Source organism: Epinephelus lanceolatus, chromosome 18 (genome assembly GCF_041903045.1).
Source record: "Epinephelus lanceolatus isolate andai-2023 chromosome 18, ASM4190304v1, whole genome shotgun sequence".
Lineage (NCBI taxonomy): Eukaryota > Metazoa > Chordata > Actinopteri > Perciformes > Serranidae > Epinephelus > Epinephelus lanceolatus.
In genome coordinates this window covers 40296007-40315133 of record NC_135751.1, presented here as the reverse complement: position 1 = coordinate 40315133, position 19127 = coordinate 40296007, and the positions used below count along the sequence as shown (strand labels likewise).

The window sequence follows — 19127 nt, the reverse complement described above, 5'->3', positions numbered from 1 at the left end:
TTCACTTTATTAGGTACACCTTGTTAGTACTGGCTTGGATCTTCAGAACTGCCCTAATTCTTGGTGTCAAAGACTCAACAAGGTGCTGGAAACATTCCTCAGAGATTTTGGTCCACCAGCCTGAACTGTTGATACACGGCAGGATGGATCCATGCTTTCATGACGTTTACACCAACTTCTGACCCTACCATTAACACCAGATTAATACAGGATTCATTGCTTAAAACTCAGGTAAAAGGAAAATCTCTGGTAGCTCATCTTGACACGTAACTCCAGCCTGTTTGGAAACAGACACTGATGTATGTTTCGATCAGGGACTTTTCCTTAAGTATGACTGGACATTTTATATTGTGATTGTATGTCTATATAATCGACCCAATCGCCAAGATAAATGTGGGCATTGAACCTTTTTCAAACCTTGAATAAGTTGCATTTATACGTTATTATGTAGTGGATACATTAAAACTTTATGATTCTACATGTTTCAACAATGTTGTGGTTAATGTGTGGTTACGTTTTGGCACAAAAACCACTTGGTTAGGGTTAGAGAAAAATCATGGTTTGGCTTAATGTACCCAGTTTTGTTGGCACCATCCCGGCAAAAAATGCAGCAATGTCTAGGAAAGAAACAACTGCTTGTTGTGGCACCAACCCTGCAGGAATCCAGCAAAGTCTTGGTAATAAAACAAACCCTTTTCATGACACTATCATAGCTGGAAATACAGGTATGTCTCTGTAAAAAAAAAAAAAAAAGACCGCTTTTCATCATTTATTCCTGCAGGAACGCAGCAAGGTCTTGCTAAAAACAAACCCTTTTCATGTCACTATCATAGCTGGAAATACAGGTATGTCTCAGTAAAACACAAGGGCTATTCGTACCACTATCCTGGCTGAAAACACAGTGATGTCTCAGTATAAAACAACCACTTTTCATGCTACTAATCTGGCTGGAAACGCAGTGATGTTTCAGAAAAACAACCGCTTTCCGTGGTACCAGTGGTCTGCAGGAGTCCAGTGATGTCTTGGTAAAAACAATCTCTTTTCATGTCACTATTGTGGCTGGAAATACAGCTAAGTCTCCATAAGAAATGGCCGCTTTTCATGGCACTATTCGGCTGGAAATGCAACAGCGTCTCAGTATAAAACAAACACTTTTTGTTCCACTATCCTGGCTGGAAATGCAGCAATGTTTTGGAAAAAAACAACCACTTTTCATGTCACTGTAGGGGCTGGAAACACAGCTGAGTCTCAGTAAAAAAAGTCACTGCTATACTGTATGTGCCACTATCCTGGCTGGAAATGCAGCAATTTTTTGGAAAAAAGCACCCCTTTTTGTGGCACAACCCTGCAGGAACAAAGCGATGTCTTGGTAAAAACATTTGCTTCTCATGTCACTGTTGTGGCTGGAAATGTAGCTATATCTCTATAACAATAACAACTGCTTATCATGGCACTATCCAGCTGGAAATGCAACAGCATCTCAGTAAAAAACAATAACTATACCTGCGATATCCTGCCTTGAAACGCAGGGACGTTTCGGTAAAAGACGACCTCTTTTCGCTGCACTATCTCAGCTGGAAATGCAGCAGTTCCTCAATAAAAAACAACTGATTTTTGTGGCACTATCCCCGGTGAAAAAACAGCTATGGGTCACTAAAAAACACCCATGTTTGGTGGATAAAAATCTGCTGAAAATACGACTTCCTAAAAAAGAGCCGGTTTTGTTTGTTGGTCTTGAACAGTGGTATGACACATAAAATAAAACGTATCTGTGGTTTGCAGAGATGTATAATACCAGACGATTTACCACAAAGTAGAGACCTTAATTTTATTTTTGTGTTTCAGATAATCAGTTTTGGATGTGAATTCTTCTCTCTGGGGTATCCAGTATTTCAAACTGAAGCCTTAATCCGGTGGTGTCTTTTGTCTTTCCAGGTCAAGTCGACTGCTGCTGTACAGTTTATGATGAGTGACATTACAAGAGGAGAAACGAGTCCTTCTGAAAGATCCTTCAGCCACAAACACTCCTCTTCTCCCCCCGACAGAGCGTCAGCTAAATAACATGTACAACGTAGAAAAGACACAGACAGGTCGTGAACAGCAACAGAAACCCCATGTTGAATTTAAAATAAAACCTGCTTTTGCTTTTCTTCACCCATTATTAAAACAAAATCATGTGCAGAAAAACTTTCACAGTCCTAAATCAAGTAAATCCAATTCATTCATAGACACTAAATATTAAAAATGAGACTTGTCAAAATGTCTTCCGTTCCCTACAGTATTCAGGTTCTTGAGATGTATTGTTTTGGCAGGATGCTAATGCTGCCACTGCGTCTGTGTGTCACCAGGTGTTTCAGGTGCTCAGGACACAATGGAAGGCTTCTGCAGTGTATTTAAAGGGGCACTCCACCAGTTTCACACATCAAATTCAGTACACTTCCAATGGAGTTGACTACAGAGTGCTGCAGGGATGATGTTTTTCTGTAGGCGGACCCGGAAGTTAGCATCGTCCTGCTTCCCTCTACAAAAAGCCAACAGGATTTTTTCATCACATTTTGGATTACTACAAAAAATAAGCTCTGCGGCAACCTAAATTTTACGATACTAAAATTTTTTGTTCAGCGAGATACTCAGTTATAGAACTACACCATAGTTGCATGACTTTAGCGTCACTACAACAAAACTGTACAACCGTGATTTGAGCACTGGGTGTGATGACGTTTTGTAGTCTCATTTAGCCACTTGCTAGCAGCCGTGTTTTCAAGCCACATAATTAAAGGCTTCAAAATTCACAAGTGGGGTGTTTACTGACGTATTTTATGTCACAGAACAAAACATGAAAGCTCATAAGCTCGTGTTAACCAGAGTTTATTTCAGGAATCTAAACAAAAGCCCATTGACTTTGAGACGAGGGAACTGGAAGTGCAAACTCATTTCCAGGTTTTAGGACTCATTCCTTCAGCACTCTATTCAGCCTGTTGCATCACGTCCTCAGTGACTCTGTGGGAGCTCTTTTACTTTTTCTACTGGAAAGCCCCTGTGATGGGAGTCTGAGAGGCACTGACCATTCAGGGTGGGCCCCAAAAAAGATGCTGTTACTCTGCATTATGGGAAGTGTAGGAGCCCAAGGTCAGGATACCTCTGCTGCTTTGCTTTGTCGCTCCCTCCAGGATGCTGCGATCACTACAATTAACGCAAATTCAGCCAATTCTGATTAATTCTGTGTGACTATGCAATTTTATCCAATCACCGCAAATTCAACTTTTTAAAACTGGTATAATCTAATTTCACTGTAAAGCTGCACGCAGCGCATCGATTCGCTCAGCCCTCCATCTCTCTCTGTGTTTGTCATGAGACTACTGCTGCACCTGGGACGAAAATCTGCTAATCCTCAGATGGTGTAGGAATGACCCGCCCTACTCTCCCTATGATTGGCTAGTACTTGTTGCCTTCATTGGTTGGGTTGATTAGGTTTAGGCAAGAGGAGTGGGATTGGTTCAGGTCAGGGTAAAGGCCCTGACACACCAAGCCAACGGTCGACCAAAGTCGGGCCGTTGGTGAGCGTCTGTCGCCCTAGTTTTTGCGGTGTGTCCTGCACCGTCGGCAGAGCTTGTTGGTGAGAGAGATCACTCTGATTGGCTGTTAGAGAAAGTTAGTTCTTTGATGTTGGTTTGGTGTGTCCGCATCTTAAGAATGTCAGGGTAAGCCAGTCAGAGGCAGAGTAAGGCTGGCTAGTCCTTCACCAACCTAGGATTCCAAAATTCGTGCCTTGGACAGAGTCACACACACAGTGACAAGGCTAACTGTTAGCATCACATGGCTAACGTTACCCAACTGTTATCAACAGGTTTAACAACACAGCTGAGCCGTTTCAGTGTCTTTGTGAGATTAACAGCCTGGTGTCTGACACTTCTGCCCAAGCGGCAAAATCTAAGGAGTAGGGATGAGATCAGGTTGTGCTGTGTTAGCTTGAACTCAGGAGGAGGAAAAGGAGAAAAGCGTTTGACAAAGACGGCCCTTCAGCTCTGCGTCCAATGGTCTTCACTGCCACATCACCTATACCATCATGAACAGATTATAATTCTGTGGGAAACACTGAATGCTCACAAAAATCAACTCCAAATCCACCTCTCAAGTTGCCAGTACATGCTCCTTCACAAGCGAAGTCCCCACGGGCTGAGCTACTGCCGCCACATACATTGTAATTTTTTAGAAAAGCTGCCAAGAAATCAGGTAATTCAGGCCGCAGCAATCACAAAAACAGCCCGCAAAATCCTCGAGGGACCGATGTGGACCACTATAACACTGATAAAGCAGAGCATGGAACCGACCTGCAGGGAACTGTCTCTCTCACGTCCCGCCAAATGTATAGAAGCATTAAATCAGTGGAGTGCCCCTTTAAGACAAACAGCTGAAATCATGGCATGCTGTGAAAGAAAACAAGGCTCAGGTTTATGACAATGTAATATGACAGTCACAATGTTAAAACAACGTAAAACATTTGAACAGCAGGACCAGTCGCACTGACTCAGTCTTTACAATCAAATTCAAAACAAAAGAAATTTATTGCATACACAATATCTGAAATTTACCTCTGAGCTACCTGCCGAGTGAACTCAGAATCTGTCACCTTTTCACAATGAATCCATGTTTTTCCCACAGTTCCCATCTCAGTGCTATGTCACGTATAAAACCTATCACCTCACAGACTGACACATCCATCAGATGCGACAGAATGCAATGAAACTGAGAAACTACAACTGACTCACTGACAACATTACCACTCAACATGCTGGCTGAACTTCACTCTTCCACAGACAGATCAGACCAACATTTGGCACTTACTGGGTGCTAATTTTGGACCCTGTGCATACACACACACACACACACATACAGACATACACACCTGCGTGCACAGAGGCACACAAGGTGCATGATGTGTGTGTGTGTTTGGGAGCATTAGTTCCTGTTTCTCATCTTTTCTACAGGCTCACATAAAAATCTAATCTTGGCCATATTTTAAAATCTGGACAAACAAATGGACATTTCTCTACATTAGCAGCAACATTACAACCATAGAGCAGACAGACGAGGCTGCAGCCACTTAAAACCTCTAAAATAAAAACCCCAGCAACTCCCCGTTCCTCTGGTATCAGTTATACACAGGCAACATTTAGAGACAGTGTAGAGAGGCCTCGCTGCTTTGAGTTTTGTTCGTATTTGTGTGTAAAACTTTGAAACAGAGCTGCATAAAATGTGAGGTGAGACGTTACTGAGTCACATGTTCGTATGTTTCTTAACATTATTGCACACAGCAAATCAGACATTATCATGACCTTTTAAAAGGGAAGAATCCAGAGGTGTGGATTTGAGTCACATAACTTCAACTCAAGTCAGAAACAAGTCACAAAAACCCGCTTCCACCATATGACACACACTTTTAGTAATGACTTTAAAAATATAGATTAATTTGGAGCGGATTATGTGAAGGTCATATATTCTAATCCTCACTTCCTGTGGGCTGCAGCAACACTAAACCCCTGAGCTTGCCTGAGAAGGACTAAATGCACAAAGCTGCTATTTTTAAATATCCCATGGAGAGAGACTCTCACTGCAGCCTGTTCTATTTTGTTCTGAAAATGTGGGCGTGCAGCCTCGTTCTGTGGACGATAAACCAGGTTACAGTTTAACGATGCTTGGTGGCGTCTGGATGAAACGCGGTAGGACAAGAACAATAAAAGTTAAGGTGGTGAAAATCCAAGTAGGGTGTGTGGGAGGGGTGGTGGATGGGTCCAACAAACACCGCCCTTTACCCGGGAGAGCGGTGTGCACGTCCTGCAAGATTATAGAGCCAAACCCTGTTTTTTTCCCCCTAAACCCAACCACATGCGTCAGTTGTTGAAGGAATGTTATATGTTAAAACAACATATGCTTTGCTGGCTATATGTGGCTCTTGCAGGATATTATCATGATGATATCATAGAAGCTCGAGTGTCACTGCTGCATGCCGCTGCCACAGTAAAAAGATATGGCAAATCAACTGCGACTGGCTGTGTCAGAACACAGATCAGCATCGGCAGAAGAGTCCTGTGAGACGGAGTCTGGGCTTTTCCAAGTTGTTATATTCATTGTAGTTTTTTTTAGAAACAACAAAGCAGGCTTGCCTTACTGTACAATCCAAATCTTTTTAAAAACCTTTTCAGTGTGTAGGTTGTTAGCTCGAAGGTTGTTGCTGTTTTCTGTAGTCACTCGACTTGACCAAATCAAAAAAAGACTTGACCAACGACTCCTGACTCAAAATACCCGATACTTCCCCCCACGCCTAAAGATTAAAAAGCATGTCTTTTTTTTTTTTTTTTTGCCAAAAATCAATTCATTACCCTTCATTTCCTGAAACAACTAATGTTAACCTTATTCATTTCCAACAAGTCGACACTTGATTTCCCAGATACGACGGCACGTGATCAAGTTGCAGGAGAGAGCAACGAAGAACTAACGTCACCTGACTGAGCACCAGACATTTATTGTTTGCGTACAACAACTACGTGGTGGTCGACAAAAAGCAAACTGCAGTGTGCAAAACGTGAGGGTCAAAAATTACAAACTGAGACGCAACAACTTCAGCAGATTTGTTTAAACAAATAAATGCACATTTTAAATAGCATTACATTTTTAAAAACTTAATGTATTACTAGTCTGCTGTTAAAATAGCATTGTATTTGATGAAGGGCGCACTGTGACTTGTTTACGACTCGAAACTCACTTGAACCCAGTTTAGGATTAGAGTGCAAGGACTTGAGAATTACTTGTGACTTGTCTCACCTCTGGAAGAATCCCTTTTTGAAAACTGCTCCTAAACATTTCTCCCATCTACACTGTGTCTCATCGCTCCCTGTGTATTATCAGCTTTATTCTACCCGACTACCCCCGTTTATTAACATCCCTAGATTCACAGACCAATCAAATTTCACTTGTGTGTGTGTTCACTTGAGTCTCTATTTTACAAAGTGGAATTGACTCTGGATTCAGTCTCTACTCAAAAAGGGGACAGGATGTGTTATCTTTCAACTACCGACAGCATAGAATAGACATACATATAGAGAGAAATTTATATATTAGCTTAGTATATATAATATACAAACAGTATACATAGTCTCTGTGACAGTGGTGGACAGGATGAAAGGAGACAGGAAGATAGGCAGGGTTGAACCTTTAGTCTCTGTAGGGTTCCCAGTGTGTGTGTGAGTGTGTGTTTCACCCTTTTCACACCAAATCGACGAGCTCTGTGCGCCCGGGTCGACGTGGTTTATCTGAAGCAGGTCCTCTGCTTTGCTCTGCTGCCTGGGTTGGCTTTGGTATGACAGGGTAAACACAGGTTACTATAGTAACTATGGGATGGTGTAGCATACACAGGGTGGTATAGTAACTGAATGATTGAAAGAAATCCCACGGTTTTACCAGATCACTCCGTCTGTCTGTCTGTCAGTGTAAAAACATGAATGACGTTGCGATGCAACAACCCTGTTTCGCAGAGGGCACAGAACTACAGCTGCACACCTGGAGCCTGTGTGAACAGTGACAAACATGTTTTGGATCTGGAATGATGTTGTAGTAAGTGAACGGTCAAACGCAGGTTGAACCTGAGTCCTGTGTCAAACACAGGTGTGTGGAAAGCCGTACGAGATCGAGAATGTGAGTGTGCGCGTACATCTTGGTGTGTACAGGGGAAGACTGATGAGAAACAGCTGAGCTCCTGAAACAAAAGTAGAGAAAGAGACAATCAGACATCCATTGATACGCAGAGAGAGTTGTGTCATACGCTGCTGTCAGCGCAGCTCCCACCCACCATGTCACATTGTTCTGCTGTACTGTATGCCGGTCTTGGAGGCGATGTTGGACCAGGGCAGCAGAGAGCGCAGCAGGGACTGGGCCTGTCGGTACAGCCTCTGAGGGATGGAGCAGGGGCTCAGGCTGGCCAGGGTTGAACCGATGTGCTGGATATAGTCAGTGGGACAGGAAGTTAAGGACAATGTGTAAAATACAACAGCTATGATCTCAAATCATCAGCTGGAGACCTCAGTCAACTGAGATAGCTTCAAGTTGAGCAGTCTTTAGATGTTTCGGTCCCCAGATTTTGCTGCGGAGTGAGCTCTCTTAACATTCACACTACTCTTTGGTACAGACAGCGGCCCAGAGGAGGTGAGGCTTCGCACCGTAAGGTTCTGAGATAACATTATCGTCTTTCTCCTTCTCTAAAGTGGCTAATCTACAGCTCACAGTACAGTTAGTCAAATACCAACTGTGACTTTATTAACATGCAATATTGTTGACGAAGAAGAAAAGACTAGGAGGAAGATGAGTAAATTACTTTATGTATTTCACTGTTGAAAAGATGGTGCTTTAATAAAACTGGGCTGTCGGTGCAGTAGAAAGACACAAATCGTTTTAAATTTGGTGCTACATGACCAGAGGAAACCGAACACACCATCCCACCAACAGTATGGTGTTAATTGCAGAATAAGCAGTGCTGCTAGCTAGCTCCTAAATGACCCGAGTGGTGCACATTTCAGAGCAGCCAAGGATAGCTAACCACTGGAGACTGCAGCACTGGGCACCATATTTCTGCATGCTAACGCAGCTAGACAGCTCTCTGTCAGTAAAGCCAAGAGAAAATAAAATACCACCACTAGATGTCACTAAATCCCCCTAAATCTGACACATTGGACCTTTAAATCAATCTGTCCACTACAGAACAATGAGCGGGTGTCTCCTTTTCCTGCCGTCACAAAAGGATATAATATTGTCCAGGGTGGGTGGCCCCCATTGATGTAGAGCACGTATGTGAATCCATCTTTGAGGACGCCTCGTATGGAGTAGTAGTAGGGCAGGTAGTGGTGCTGCCTGAAGTCCCTGTTCTCATAGAAGTGGATGGCAGTGTTGTTGGTGGTGAGGACGTGCAGGTAGATCGCCTTACAGTGGTCCTGGGCTGTCGTTGAGATGTGCTCCTTCAAACTGTCCAGCAGTAGGGAGCCTGGATAATCGAAAAGAGAGAGGGTTCAATCAAAATTTAGTATTACATGTGCCATCCACAGGCCTTTATTATAGCAGGTGCTATCAAAGTTTACTGCTAAGTAATTCACAACTTATAATCAGTGTAAATGAAGACAATTTTCCATCTCTCTGCCTAGATTTTATTATGTTCTTCTTATTTAAAGTATTCAGGACGTTCCTTGGCACAGCGTGCAGGTGAGGCGAGCCCTGAAGTAAAGAATGGGGATGAAGAGCGATGTGGAGTCGGCCTGTTTTCTTCTGGACGGGTAGGCGTGGCGGTTAGCCTAGTTAGCTTGCTAAAGTGTTGGTGTGAGGTCTGACCCAGAGAATGAGAATGACTTGCCACACAAGCTGCAGCAGTCCAGTGCTAAGGGTTTTAAAGCACCTTGATAACCTCCATTAGCTGTGTGTTACAGCCTCTCCTGCAGCTGCTGTGATGAAAGTGGGCCAAACTACACTGTTTTTGCCTCATGTCTCTCGCTATAGGATGAGGCCAAGTGTCATTTCTTATGGGATAGTGGTTTGTCTTATAGCAGCTGAAATCTCCCTTTATGAAATGGGACAACCCCTGATAAGTCATCAGTAGTCGTCGACGGTGTTTATGTGTACTCAAGTCGTCAACGTTAGCAGCCCATGCTCCTGACGATGATTTCTCATAACACTCAGTTTTAAATGTGCCTCTGACAAACCTGTCTGAAGCACCATGTAGCCCTAGACTCACAAGTCAGTCTTTAGACGCTTTGCTTAACTAAAGACTGATGTCTTTCTCCCTGATTTTGTGTTTAGATGGGCGGACACAATTTCAGAGTTTAAAAAACTCCCTATGTTGCAGAACCAATAGTAAATCCGCAGGCCGGTCCTGCGGTGGCTCGCTGAACTCTTGTGCTCGTAAACATAGTCCGACTGTGTTAAAAGTTTTAAACAAAGTCGCTGTAAGTCCTTCATTTCCACAATCTTGTGGACTGAGCACACATTTGATAAAACGGAGTTAAATCTCTCAGCATCCATTTTGAAGCTCTCTGTGTGTTTGTTTCCTTGCGGACGAGAAAAGGGGGAGCACACATTTCCGGGAGGGCGTGTCCTTTTCAAAAATGCAAGAAGCGTTGCTTTGTTGCTGGCCGTTTCCACCAGTGTGTTAAACACACTTTAGAAAGGAGTGTCCCCAGACTATCAGAAGCCGGAGATCTCTGATCGTCTGGTGGCGAGACTAATGTAGCCCTAACACTTCGCTCTACCCCTCTATCCCAACAAGAATGAGGACATCCTACCCCGAGATGTGAACATGTAAAATTGAGGGGTGAGCGGCAGGGAAGAGGAGTGTATTGGGATTGTGCCTCAGTCAATAAAATTTCCTCTACTATGACTGTGTGTGTGTGTGTGTGTGTGTGTGTGTGTGTGTGTGTGTGAGAGCGAGTGAGAAAAGGGGAGCAGTACCTATGCCATGTTTCCTGAACTCTTTGACCACTCCCAGGCTCAGGATGTAGGCTACCTGTGTGTCCACAGGGAAACTGGAGGCCAGGATGTCTCCATCCTAAAACACACACAGATGAAGACAGAGACAAGATGACAGATTGTGTCCACCAAAGTACTTTTTTCCTTCCAAGCGCTCCTCAGGAAACGCTGAGCTACGGGTGCTTGAGAGCGTTTTGGAGGAGGCGCTGTGATCTGCTCAGCTGAGCAGCTTCGGTTGAGTCTGGTTGTTATGATGTGGAACATCCATTGAAGTAAACATGTCAGCAGAAGATAGAGTTTTGGCTTTGGACGAGGGGAAGACTGAGGCAGAGAGAAAGGACGGACCCACCCGTCTAACAGATTTCTCCTCCATAGTTGTTGTTCAGCACGTGTACATGGAAGATGTGACAGTTTGTCTTTGCGGTATTTGTCCCTCCTTCACTGTGTTTGATCAGCTGAAGTGACGAGTGCACTGTTTTACCCAGAGTTTAACATTTTTCACCTCTCAAATAAAAGCTACATTTGATTCAGTATTGAATTAAAAAACATCACTTAAGAGGATCTTTCCCTCTCCACATGCTCTGTGTGCTCCCTGACAGTCTTTGCGTAGGCAAATTAGCCACAGGGAAGGCAGAGTCCAACATACAAATACTGTTCCAAAGGGAAATGATGTTCTGACACCATCCACGAGTTAACAGCTTAAAAACTACAGCCTAAAGTGAGAGGAGCAGATTTCTGATAGCCCAGTTGAATATATCTAACTCCTGTATTTTATATCTGTACATCTGCCATTCTGTATAAATATATTCTGCTGTTTTAAGACATGAGTTTCTCCTCATACAGCCTGCTGCACAGAATGATAGTCATGTCATACATTTACATATCATTTAAAGAGGAGCACATCTGTGAAAAATTAAAGAAGAATCCTTGACGTTCATCACCATCCCTTATGTGTTATTCTTCTGTAATAACAGAGTCTAACTCAGTCAGGGCGCCTGGTTCATCTAATTAGCAGACTAAAAACAGACTCTACTCTCTGTGTTCCACTTTAGACCTTTCCTCAGCTGAGCGAGAATGGATGAATCAAACTAACAACACACTCTGTGACACCATCTTTACAGAGAACACTTCACAGAAGCCTTGTGTTTTGTGTGAGTACAACAGGGCTGAACATCGTACCTCTTTGTGTACTTTGGTCCGGCCTTTGATCTCGGCCACAATCATTCCCACGATGCCTCCTCTGAAGGTGGCAGCGAGGGAGAAGAACTTCTTGTTGGAGGTGATGTCCTGATACCATGAGTCCGGGTACCTGCAGGCAGAGGTCAGAGAGGTTGGCAGTGATCAGTCGGCATGTGAAGGAATCTGTCACACAGTTCTAGAGAAGTTGGCAGAATAATGGGGTTTCTTATGATACAAGTCAAACCAGATTAGAAATATATCGGAGCAGGGCTGAAAAGACTCCTTGAGAAACTCGAATAACTCAATTAAACTCATGCATGCAGGCATGCATGAGTTTAATCCAGATAACTCTCACTCATTCTTGAGAAGTGGGACAAAACCTTATTTTTGGTGGTGTTTGATTTTTACTCTTCAATCAGACTGGAAAATATTTTTTAAAAGGTCACAGTCTTGGCAGCTTCAGACTTTATACCCAATGACATCACAAGGTTGAGACGTACTTCTCTGGTTTCTGGATTTGACAGAGAGGAGCTCACATTCACAAATACTGATTAAACTTTCCTTAGACATGGAGATAACATATTGGAATTCTTAATTTAGGTGGTGTTCCCCTTTAACTCTGCAGAAGTAAGCTTTAATCAAAGTTTGAAGAAAATGGCTTGATAATATCTGGTCACAGCTGAGAACTGGAGTTTGTCCTCTGGACACACTGAGGTTAGCCGATTAAAAAACACTTGGGAGGAAAACTGGTTGTGCAAGCTGCGTGAATTCAGAGAAATGGAAGTGGGTCATGTTTTGTAGTTTACATACTATGATGATTTAAGACAGTAAAGATGACAAAGACGATGTTGTTGAGTTTGCTAATTTTGTCTCAAAAGCCTGGAAAAAAGGGAAAGTTTTGTCAATGTTTTATTATTTTCTGAAGCTGTGAATGTGAAGGATTTGTGCTACAACTGTTTGATAAAGTACATCCATAACTTTAGAGCTGGCTTACATCATTTTAGGGTATTTTGTTAGCTCATGCAGCCTGTATGCTCAACACCATCATAAAAGTTAAATTCAGCAATTCATCTTAATTTCCCGTCAACTTCCAAGATGTCACACACTCACATTTCCAGTGAGCATGCCTCTCAAAACTGGCTGTAATGCACCAAAGAGTAATCAATACTGCCTGTAGTCAACTAATGAGTGTGCACGAGTGCAGAGAATAAAGGCTTTACAATGCAAATCAGTAAAAAGCAAAACAAAAAGTTGATTTTGTGACAGTTCCTTTACAAGTCTCCCCCTAAACATTACCTGCAAATGTCCACTGATAGATTTGAATCAGTATAAATATAATTAACAAATACAGATTAGGATGTAGATTGAATAAAAAGCTTCAAACTCTGACGCTAACAGGAGCTATCACTGGATGTGACTCTTACTCGATTGGGAACCAATCACCACAGAGCAGCTTGACATTCTCTATGTCATCGTGGCAGAGGAAGCGGAGCTGGACTTCACTGAGAGCTGTGGGAGGCACCACGTCACTCATTCACACCTGCAGGGACACAGAGAGACAGACGGGTCACCGCGTGTCAGTAACTCACTCCGACCTGAATAAGTGAAAGAAACTGAAGATCAACATGTAGTCCTCACAGTGGTCATTCACACCAAGAAGAACCAGATAAACACATCGAAATGGGGTTGGATCATTTTTAAAAACCATGACCTATGATAGCCTCTTGTGCCATGATCAGGTGGGATTAAGTGTGTGTATATTTGCGTCTGCGTGTATCCATTTTCATAACCAACATATAACAGGCTTCTCGTACATTTTAATGCACAAAATTTCAAGACTTTTCCATGACTTTTCAAGGATCCTAAAACATTTTTTCTTGCTCCACTTGCCTGCATTTCTCAAACATGTCAGACAATATTTAAACATAATTTCAGGCAGGAGACACGGAACGCAGGGAGAACACGCAGAAATGTACGTGATGGTAAGCAAAACGTCATCACACATCAACACATTTTTGAGCCAAGTTATGTCGACAGCTACAGAATATACACATTACATTACTTCTCTTATTTCATCACTGTAACAATTTCATTACACACAACAAAATTTCTTGACTTTTCCAAAACTTGTCATGATTTTTACCAATCCCATGGCTTGAAAACATGATTGTAATATTCCATAGCTTTCCCAGGTTTTCCGTGACTGTGGTAACCCTGATTTAAGAATATATGACTCTTCTTTAAAGAGCACTTTTAAGAGATTTGTATCAGCACATAAAGTTCATGTAACCTCATTTAAGAAGCTAAATAAATGACCAAAGCAGTGACATTACTGATTGAACATATATAACAAACGTTGCAAAATTATTAACAGTCCGAATTATCAATAAATAGGTTAGGTCACTTTTTTAGATGTATTTTTTGGTCTAGAAATACATCAATAGAAATTCACTACAATATAAGGGAAAGCAGCTGCCAATCAAAAGTCTGTCATCTCCTGCCACCAAAGTTCGATGTGGTCCAGTTAGTCAGATGTGTGAGACGACTCTTTAATATGTTTGAATAGTCTTTGATGCTTTTCAAGTTCTATAGAGTCCTCTTTACAAACAGATTTCATTTTGTATGAAGGGTTTGTTTTGTACATGGAGAACAAAACTCTGGACACCCATTCAACCAGACTGACAACTGAAGAGACAAAAATCCCTCTGAACAACAGCTGAATCAGAACAGAAGAAATCAGCAGTCACTGGTGAAAGAAACTGGATGCTGAGCATCATAATGTGTGCAGATTTAAAAAAGAACAGGTTCCTGTTTAACTGTCAACGGCACAATAACGTCTACAACGAGCTGGAAATAACTGCAGCAAAGCTCTTCTTCAAGCTCTTCACAATAGAAACTACTGGAACATGAGCTCAATGAACTATGACGTGACAAATCACATCTTAAACCTCTTCAATATAAGCGCTGAGTAGACTGCAGAGGGCCCAAAGAGAAATGCACTAACACACTTTGTTGTAATCTGAGAGTCACTTACACTTTTCTGGACTGGAAAACAAAAACTGTTCCAACAGTATTCTCCCCGTAATCGACTACATGGAAGTTTAAATAATTTAATTCCTCTTCCTATTGCCGGCTGCAAGGAGGCTGCGGTCCATCAGGACTAAAACCTCACACCACAAAAGAGTTTCTTCCCAACTGCAAGTGGGCTGATCAACAAGGCCCTGGACCCCCACTGACACTGACTCTTATCCTGACATTATACATCACATTAACACACATCCTGCCATCATTACTACAGCCCTCTTGCACATATTTTGTATTGTACCTGTTTATACTGTGAACTTTTATATCCCCTGCACAATAATTTGCACACTCCTACATCCTCTCATGGCAACAGCACTCCCCAATGACAGGTCAGTGTGCCAGGCTACACTGCACAAACTGCTCAGGAATGGCTCAAGACACATGACAAAGAGGTCAAAGTGTTGACCTGTCCTTCAAATTCCCCAGATCCCAATCTGACAGAGCATCTGTGTGACGTGCCAGTACCCAAGAGGTAACCCTGACCCACAGTGGGGCCTCCTGACACAAGACCTCTGGGAGAGTCCTGTGCTGTCTGGCACCGGGTTGCCGGTGGTGGATCCTTTGAGTCCTCTGTGTTGCTAGGTGCGGTGCCAGCATGTCAGACAGATGCTCGATTAGATTGGGATGTGGGGAATTTGAAGGGCAGGTCGACACCTTGACCTCTTTGTCACATTCTTCGGGCCATTCCTGAAAAGGTTTTGCAGTGCGGCATGGCAGACTGTCCTGCTGGGGGACGCCAAAATACAAAAATAGGAATCCATTCCTCTCCTTTATATTGTACCTATTTGTATTTTTAAGACTACAACTTTCTGTGTAAACAGTCCTGTTGTCGTGAACACATCTATGGCATTTACTCTTTGCTTTTCCACTGCTGTTGTCTTGTGTGCACTATAACAACATGCATAAACAATAAATGTGTCACACAAACGCAGCACACAACCTGACTAGTTTAATCCAAAACATAACTGCAGTGATGGCTGAATGAAAGAGGGAAAAACATGACCCCTGACACAGACTTCACTGGCAGAGTCTTTTCAGAGAAGCTCAGACAACAAATATCCAGGTCGTCAAATCAGATCAGAACACTGGTTAAAAAAATCATGATACACTGCTCTTTTGGCTGTGCAGAACAGACCCCAACACATAAATGACTGATGCCATTTTCTACTGATGCTGATAGCTGCTGTAAAATGTACTAAATGTACTGCATTAATCCATTTACACGAAAACAACATGACTCATTAACCCTAATTCATATTGTAGACGCTAACTGTGATGTCAGCTTGTATTTCTGTGGCTGGTGACCCTGCCACTGGCTATATATTTTACATATCCACTATTAAAACAATAAAACAGTACTCACATAGTCACAAAACAACAGACGACAAAACAAAGTGACGTGGAAAAGAACATGTGCATTTGTTTACCCTGATGAAAACATGAAAGTAGTATAGAACTTTTATTCTGACAAAATTTTAGCCATTTACACCATAAAATTGTGCATAAAATGCTCACATTTTTCTTGTGGACGACCCCTGAACCCCTGGTTTTATGTGTGTTCTCCCTTATATGTTGATTCTGACGTAAAAACTATTTTTAAAGCAAATAATACATTTGGTGTCTGATTATACTACTTTTTTTTTTTTTTAAATAAATCCTTGTTGAAACTGTTATTATTTAAGGGAAGAAGAGACAAATGGACACAACAGCTGATTCAACAGTGTAATAGAGGGCAAGGTGCATCTGGAAATATGATATATGACGTTTAATAACATTATTTTATGGCCTATTTTTAGTGTTTAACAGCTTCACAGACTATAAAAAGTTGACATATAACAGATCTTTGCTGTGAAGAACAACACATTGAGGTTGTTAGCTGCTGAGAAATATATTTGATAGCATTAATCTATTTATTCACTACATTACCAACCTAATATTGAAGACATTAACAGTAATATCAGCTTATATTTCTGAGGCTGGTGACCCTGCCTCTGTTTGTATCTGTTATTTTATATTTACAACATATCCAAGCGTCACTGTTAAATATATATTATTCACACAGTCACGAGACAACAGATGAAAACACACAATAACCTGGTAAAACACGTTCTAACAAGTAAAACAACTGCCTGCTGATTAGCAACCGGGCTAACCTTAGTAACCGCTAGCTAACAGCTAACGCTCGGATGCTAAGCTAACGTACCTTGTTTCAACACTCGGGCCGGAGGAAAGTCGAGGGGAAATATATTCCGCGGGTTTCTCTCGACACACAGACACTACGCCGGACACAGCATGGTAACACACCGGTTTATTCCCGACTCTCAGGGCCGTTTCATCACTGTACCGACGCTACACAGGCTGCTAACGCTAGCCACAGCTCTGCCTGCTTAGATAACAGCTGGATGTTTTCTTCCGGTTTGTGGCTGCTACACAAATGACGTCACTCGGAGGGGTTTTCTTCTGGCGAGTCCTCGGTGTCAAACACGTCAGCGCTTCATCGCCCCCTGCTGGGCTGCAGGGAGGACTACATCAAGAATGTACTCACTTGTCCCACAGAGCAGCTGCATGTCATCACTGCTCTGCTGCCACACACTGGACAATTAAACTGTTTCTAAGGTTTCATCATATTTGCTTTTTACCTACCAGATTTAAAGTCCCTCTAAAATTTGACAAAACAAAATCTTGAGAGAATAATACACTCTTAGGGGGTGGGAGTAAATACAAATTTTATTTCCTGAGTAGCTCTGTTGCAGCCTTCATCTAGCTTAGTTTGATTTTGTATAATATTTAATTTCATTTGCATCAGTTTTTGTTATTAATTTGATTGTGTCTATTAAATATTTCTACATACACCCGTATACATATGCACATGTGTATGTATGTGTGTGTATATGTGTAGTTATTACACCATTGTAATCCTAGGTCTTCTTCTTCTTCTTCTTCTTCTTTCTTCTTCCAAGGAAATCATACTTCCCATGGGTGAAAACTCACCAAACTTTGCACAAAGGTCCAGTCTCATGCCAGATATCCTCAGCTGTAAACTCAAGCCAATAGTCCTGATGGTGGCGCTACAGCAAGCGTCTAAAGTTCAAAACTTTGAAAATTCATAACAAATCAACCATACGTGCTACAACTTCACAACTTTCATCAAACTGTAGCCCCAATACTGAAGAAACTTTTGTACATTTAAACCTATTAAAAATTATAAAGTTCATCACTCTGTTTTTTTCAAAAACTGTGAAACTTCTTAAACCTATCTCCTCCCACAATTTTTGCTCAGTTGACACCAAACTTGCTACAGAGCATCTTCAGACTGTCCTACAAAAACTATGTTTCTCAGATTTTTGATTTATCAAAAATTGAGCCTACAGTGCATCAAAATGTTTGACTGTAAACAGTACTGTAAACATACACATGCAAATTCTTGCTAAATAAATCTTCAATGTTCATGAAAAAAGACAAAATTCTAGAGTCATGGTAGATGATTTCAGAATTTTATCTCAAAAACTGAATTTTTGACAGCATTTTGAATTTTGCTCTAATGTGAACAATTGGAGTCAATGTAAAAATGGCAATTTTAAACATCAGTTTTTCACTTATGGAGCAAATCAATCATTGTTACAAATAAATTACCAACATCTCCATGCTGTCTAGATGCAATATGTGTATTTTCAGATTTTTGTTTTGATATCAGAATTTTTTACAGTGGTTTGAAATCTGCTTTTCCATGCATGGACGGCTGCTAAACCTGCACGTCTGGCTTAGTCAATTTGTGAAGCTACACATGAATTGTCACTGACTAATTAGCTCAGTGAGATAGAAATTGATCCTTAGTCTCAGAGGTTATGAGTTCAAGCCTCAGCTGATGCAAAAGGCAGATTGTGTTGCTAAATGTCTTCCAATTCTTCTGCTTGTTGCTCAGAATTGCCTAAAAATGCCCGGACCTGACCCATCGCTGCACAGCAGCTATAATTGTATTTATATTTACACTTCAGGGGTCTTATACACACAGTAGGAACCTTCGTCTATCCTGTGTTACCTTGTTATTCATTATTATCATTATTATTAAAGTTCAAAGTTCAAAAGTTTTTTATTGTCAATTTGCTATATGTGCAGGACATACAGAGAATTGAAATGTTGTTTCCCTCTCACCTAGTATTAATGCCATACAATTTAAGAGCTAAAAGAAAGCTAAATTGGAAATGCAAGAAAAAAAAACAAACAATATATACAAGTAAAATAAAAATAAAACCTAAGCAGTATAACTAATAGACAAGACACTCTAGAAGACAATCTAAAGTGGTGGAAATGGTAAAAGTAAAGTTAAGTAAAGTAAAGTGCACAGTGCAAGGACAGATATT

At 41.6% G+C, this 19127-nt stretch overlaps 1 protein-coding gene across 1 annotated transcript; it reads right to left on the bottom strand.

The window, feature by feature from the left end:
* Positions 1-6339: 6339 nt before the first annotated feature.
* On the bottom strand, positions 6340-17240 carry naa60 (N-alpha-acetyltransferase 60, NatF catalytic subunit). Its single transcript, XM_033643740.2, has 7 exons — positions 16970-17240; positions 13107-13222; positions 11683-11812; positions 10486-10582; positions 8797-9031; positions 7847-8007; positions 6340-7753 (listed from the first exon to the last, which is right to left on the bottom strand). Exons 2-6 carry the CDS (start codon positions 13214-13216, stop codon positions 7851-7853), a joined length of 729 nt encoding a protein of 242 aa, XP_033499631.1. The 5' UTR covers positions 13217-13222; positions 16970-17240; the 3' UTR covers positions 6340-7753; positions 7847-7850.
* Positions 17241-19127: the final 1887 nt, after the last annotated feature.

What these genes read in the sequence shown, in the direction of transcription:
- naa60 (XM_033643740.2), bottom strand. Translation starts at nt 13,216, where the DNA reads ATGAGTGACGTGGTGCCTCCCACAGCTCTCAGTGAAGTCCAGCTCCGC. An exon ending in GGTGATTGGTTCCCAATCGA is followed by an intron (nt 11,813 to 13,106) that starts GTAAGAGTCACA and finishes CTCTGCCTGCAG; the next exon opens with GTACCCGGACTCATGGTATC. An exon ending in GTTCAGGAAACATGGCATAG is followed by an intron (nt 9,032 to 10,485) that starts GTACTGCTCCCC and finishes TCGATTATCCAG; the next exon opens with GCTCCCTACTGCTGGACAGT.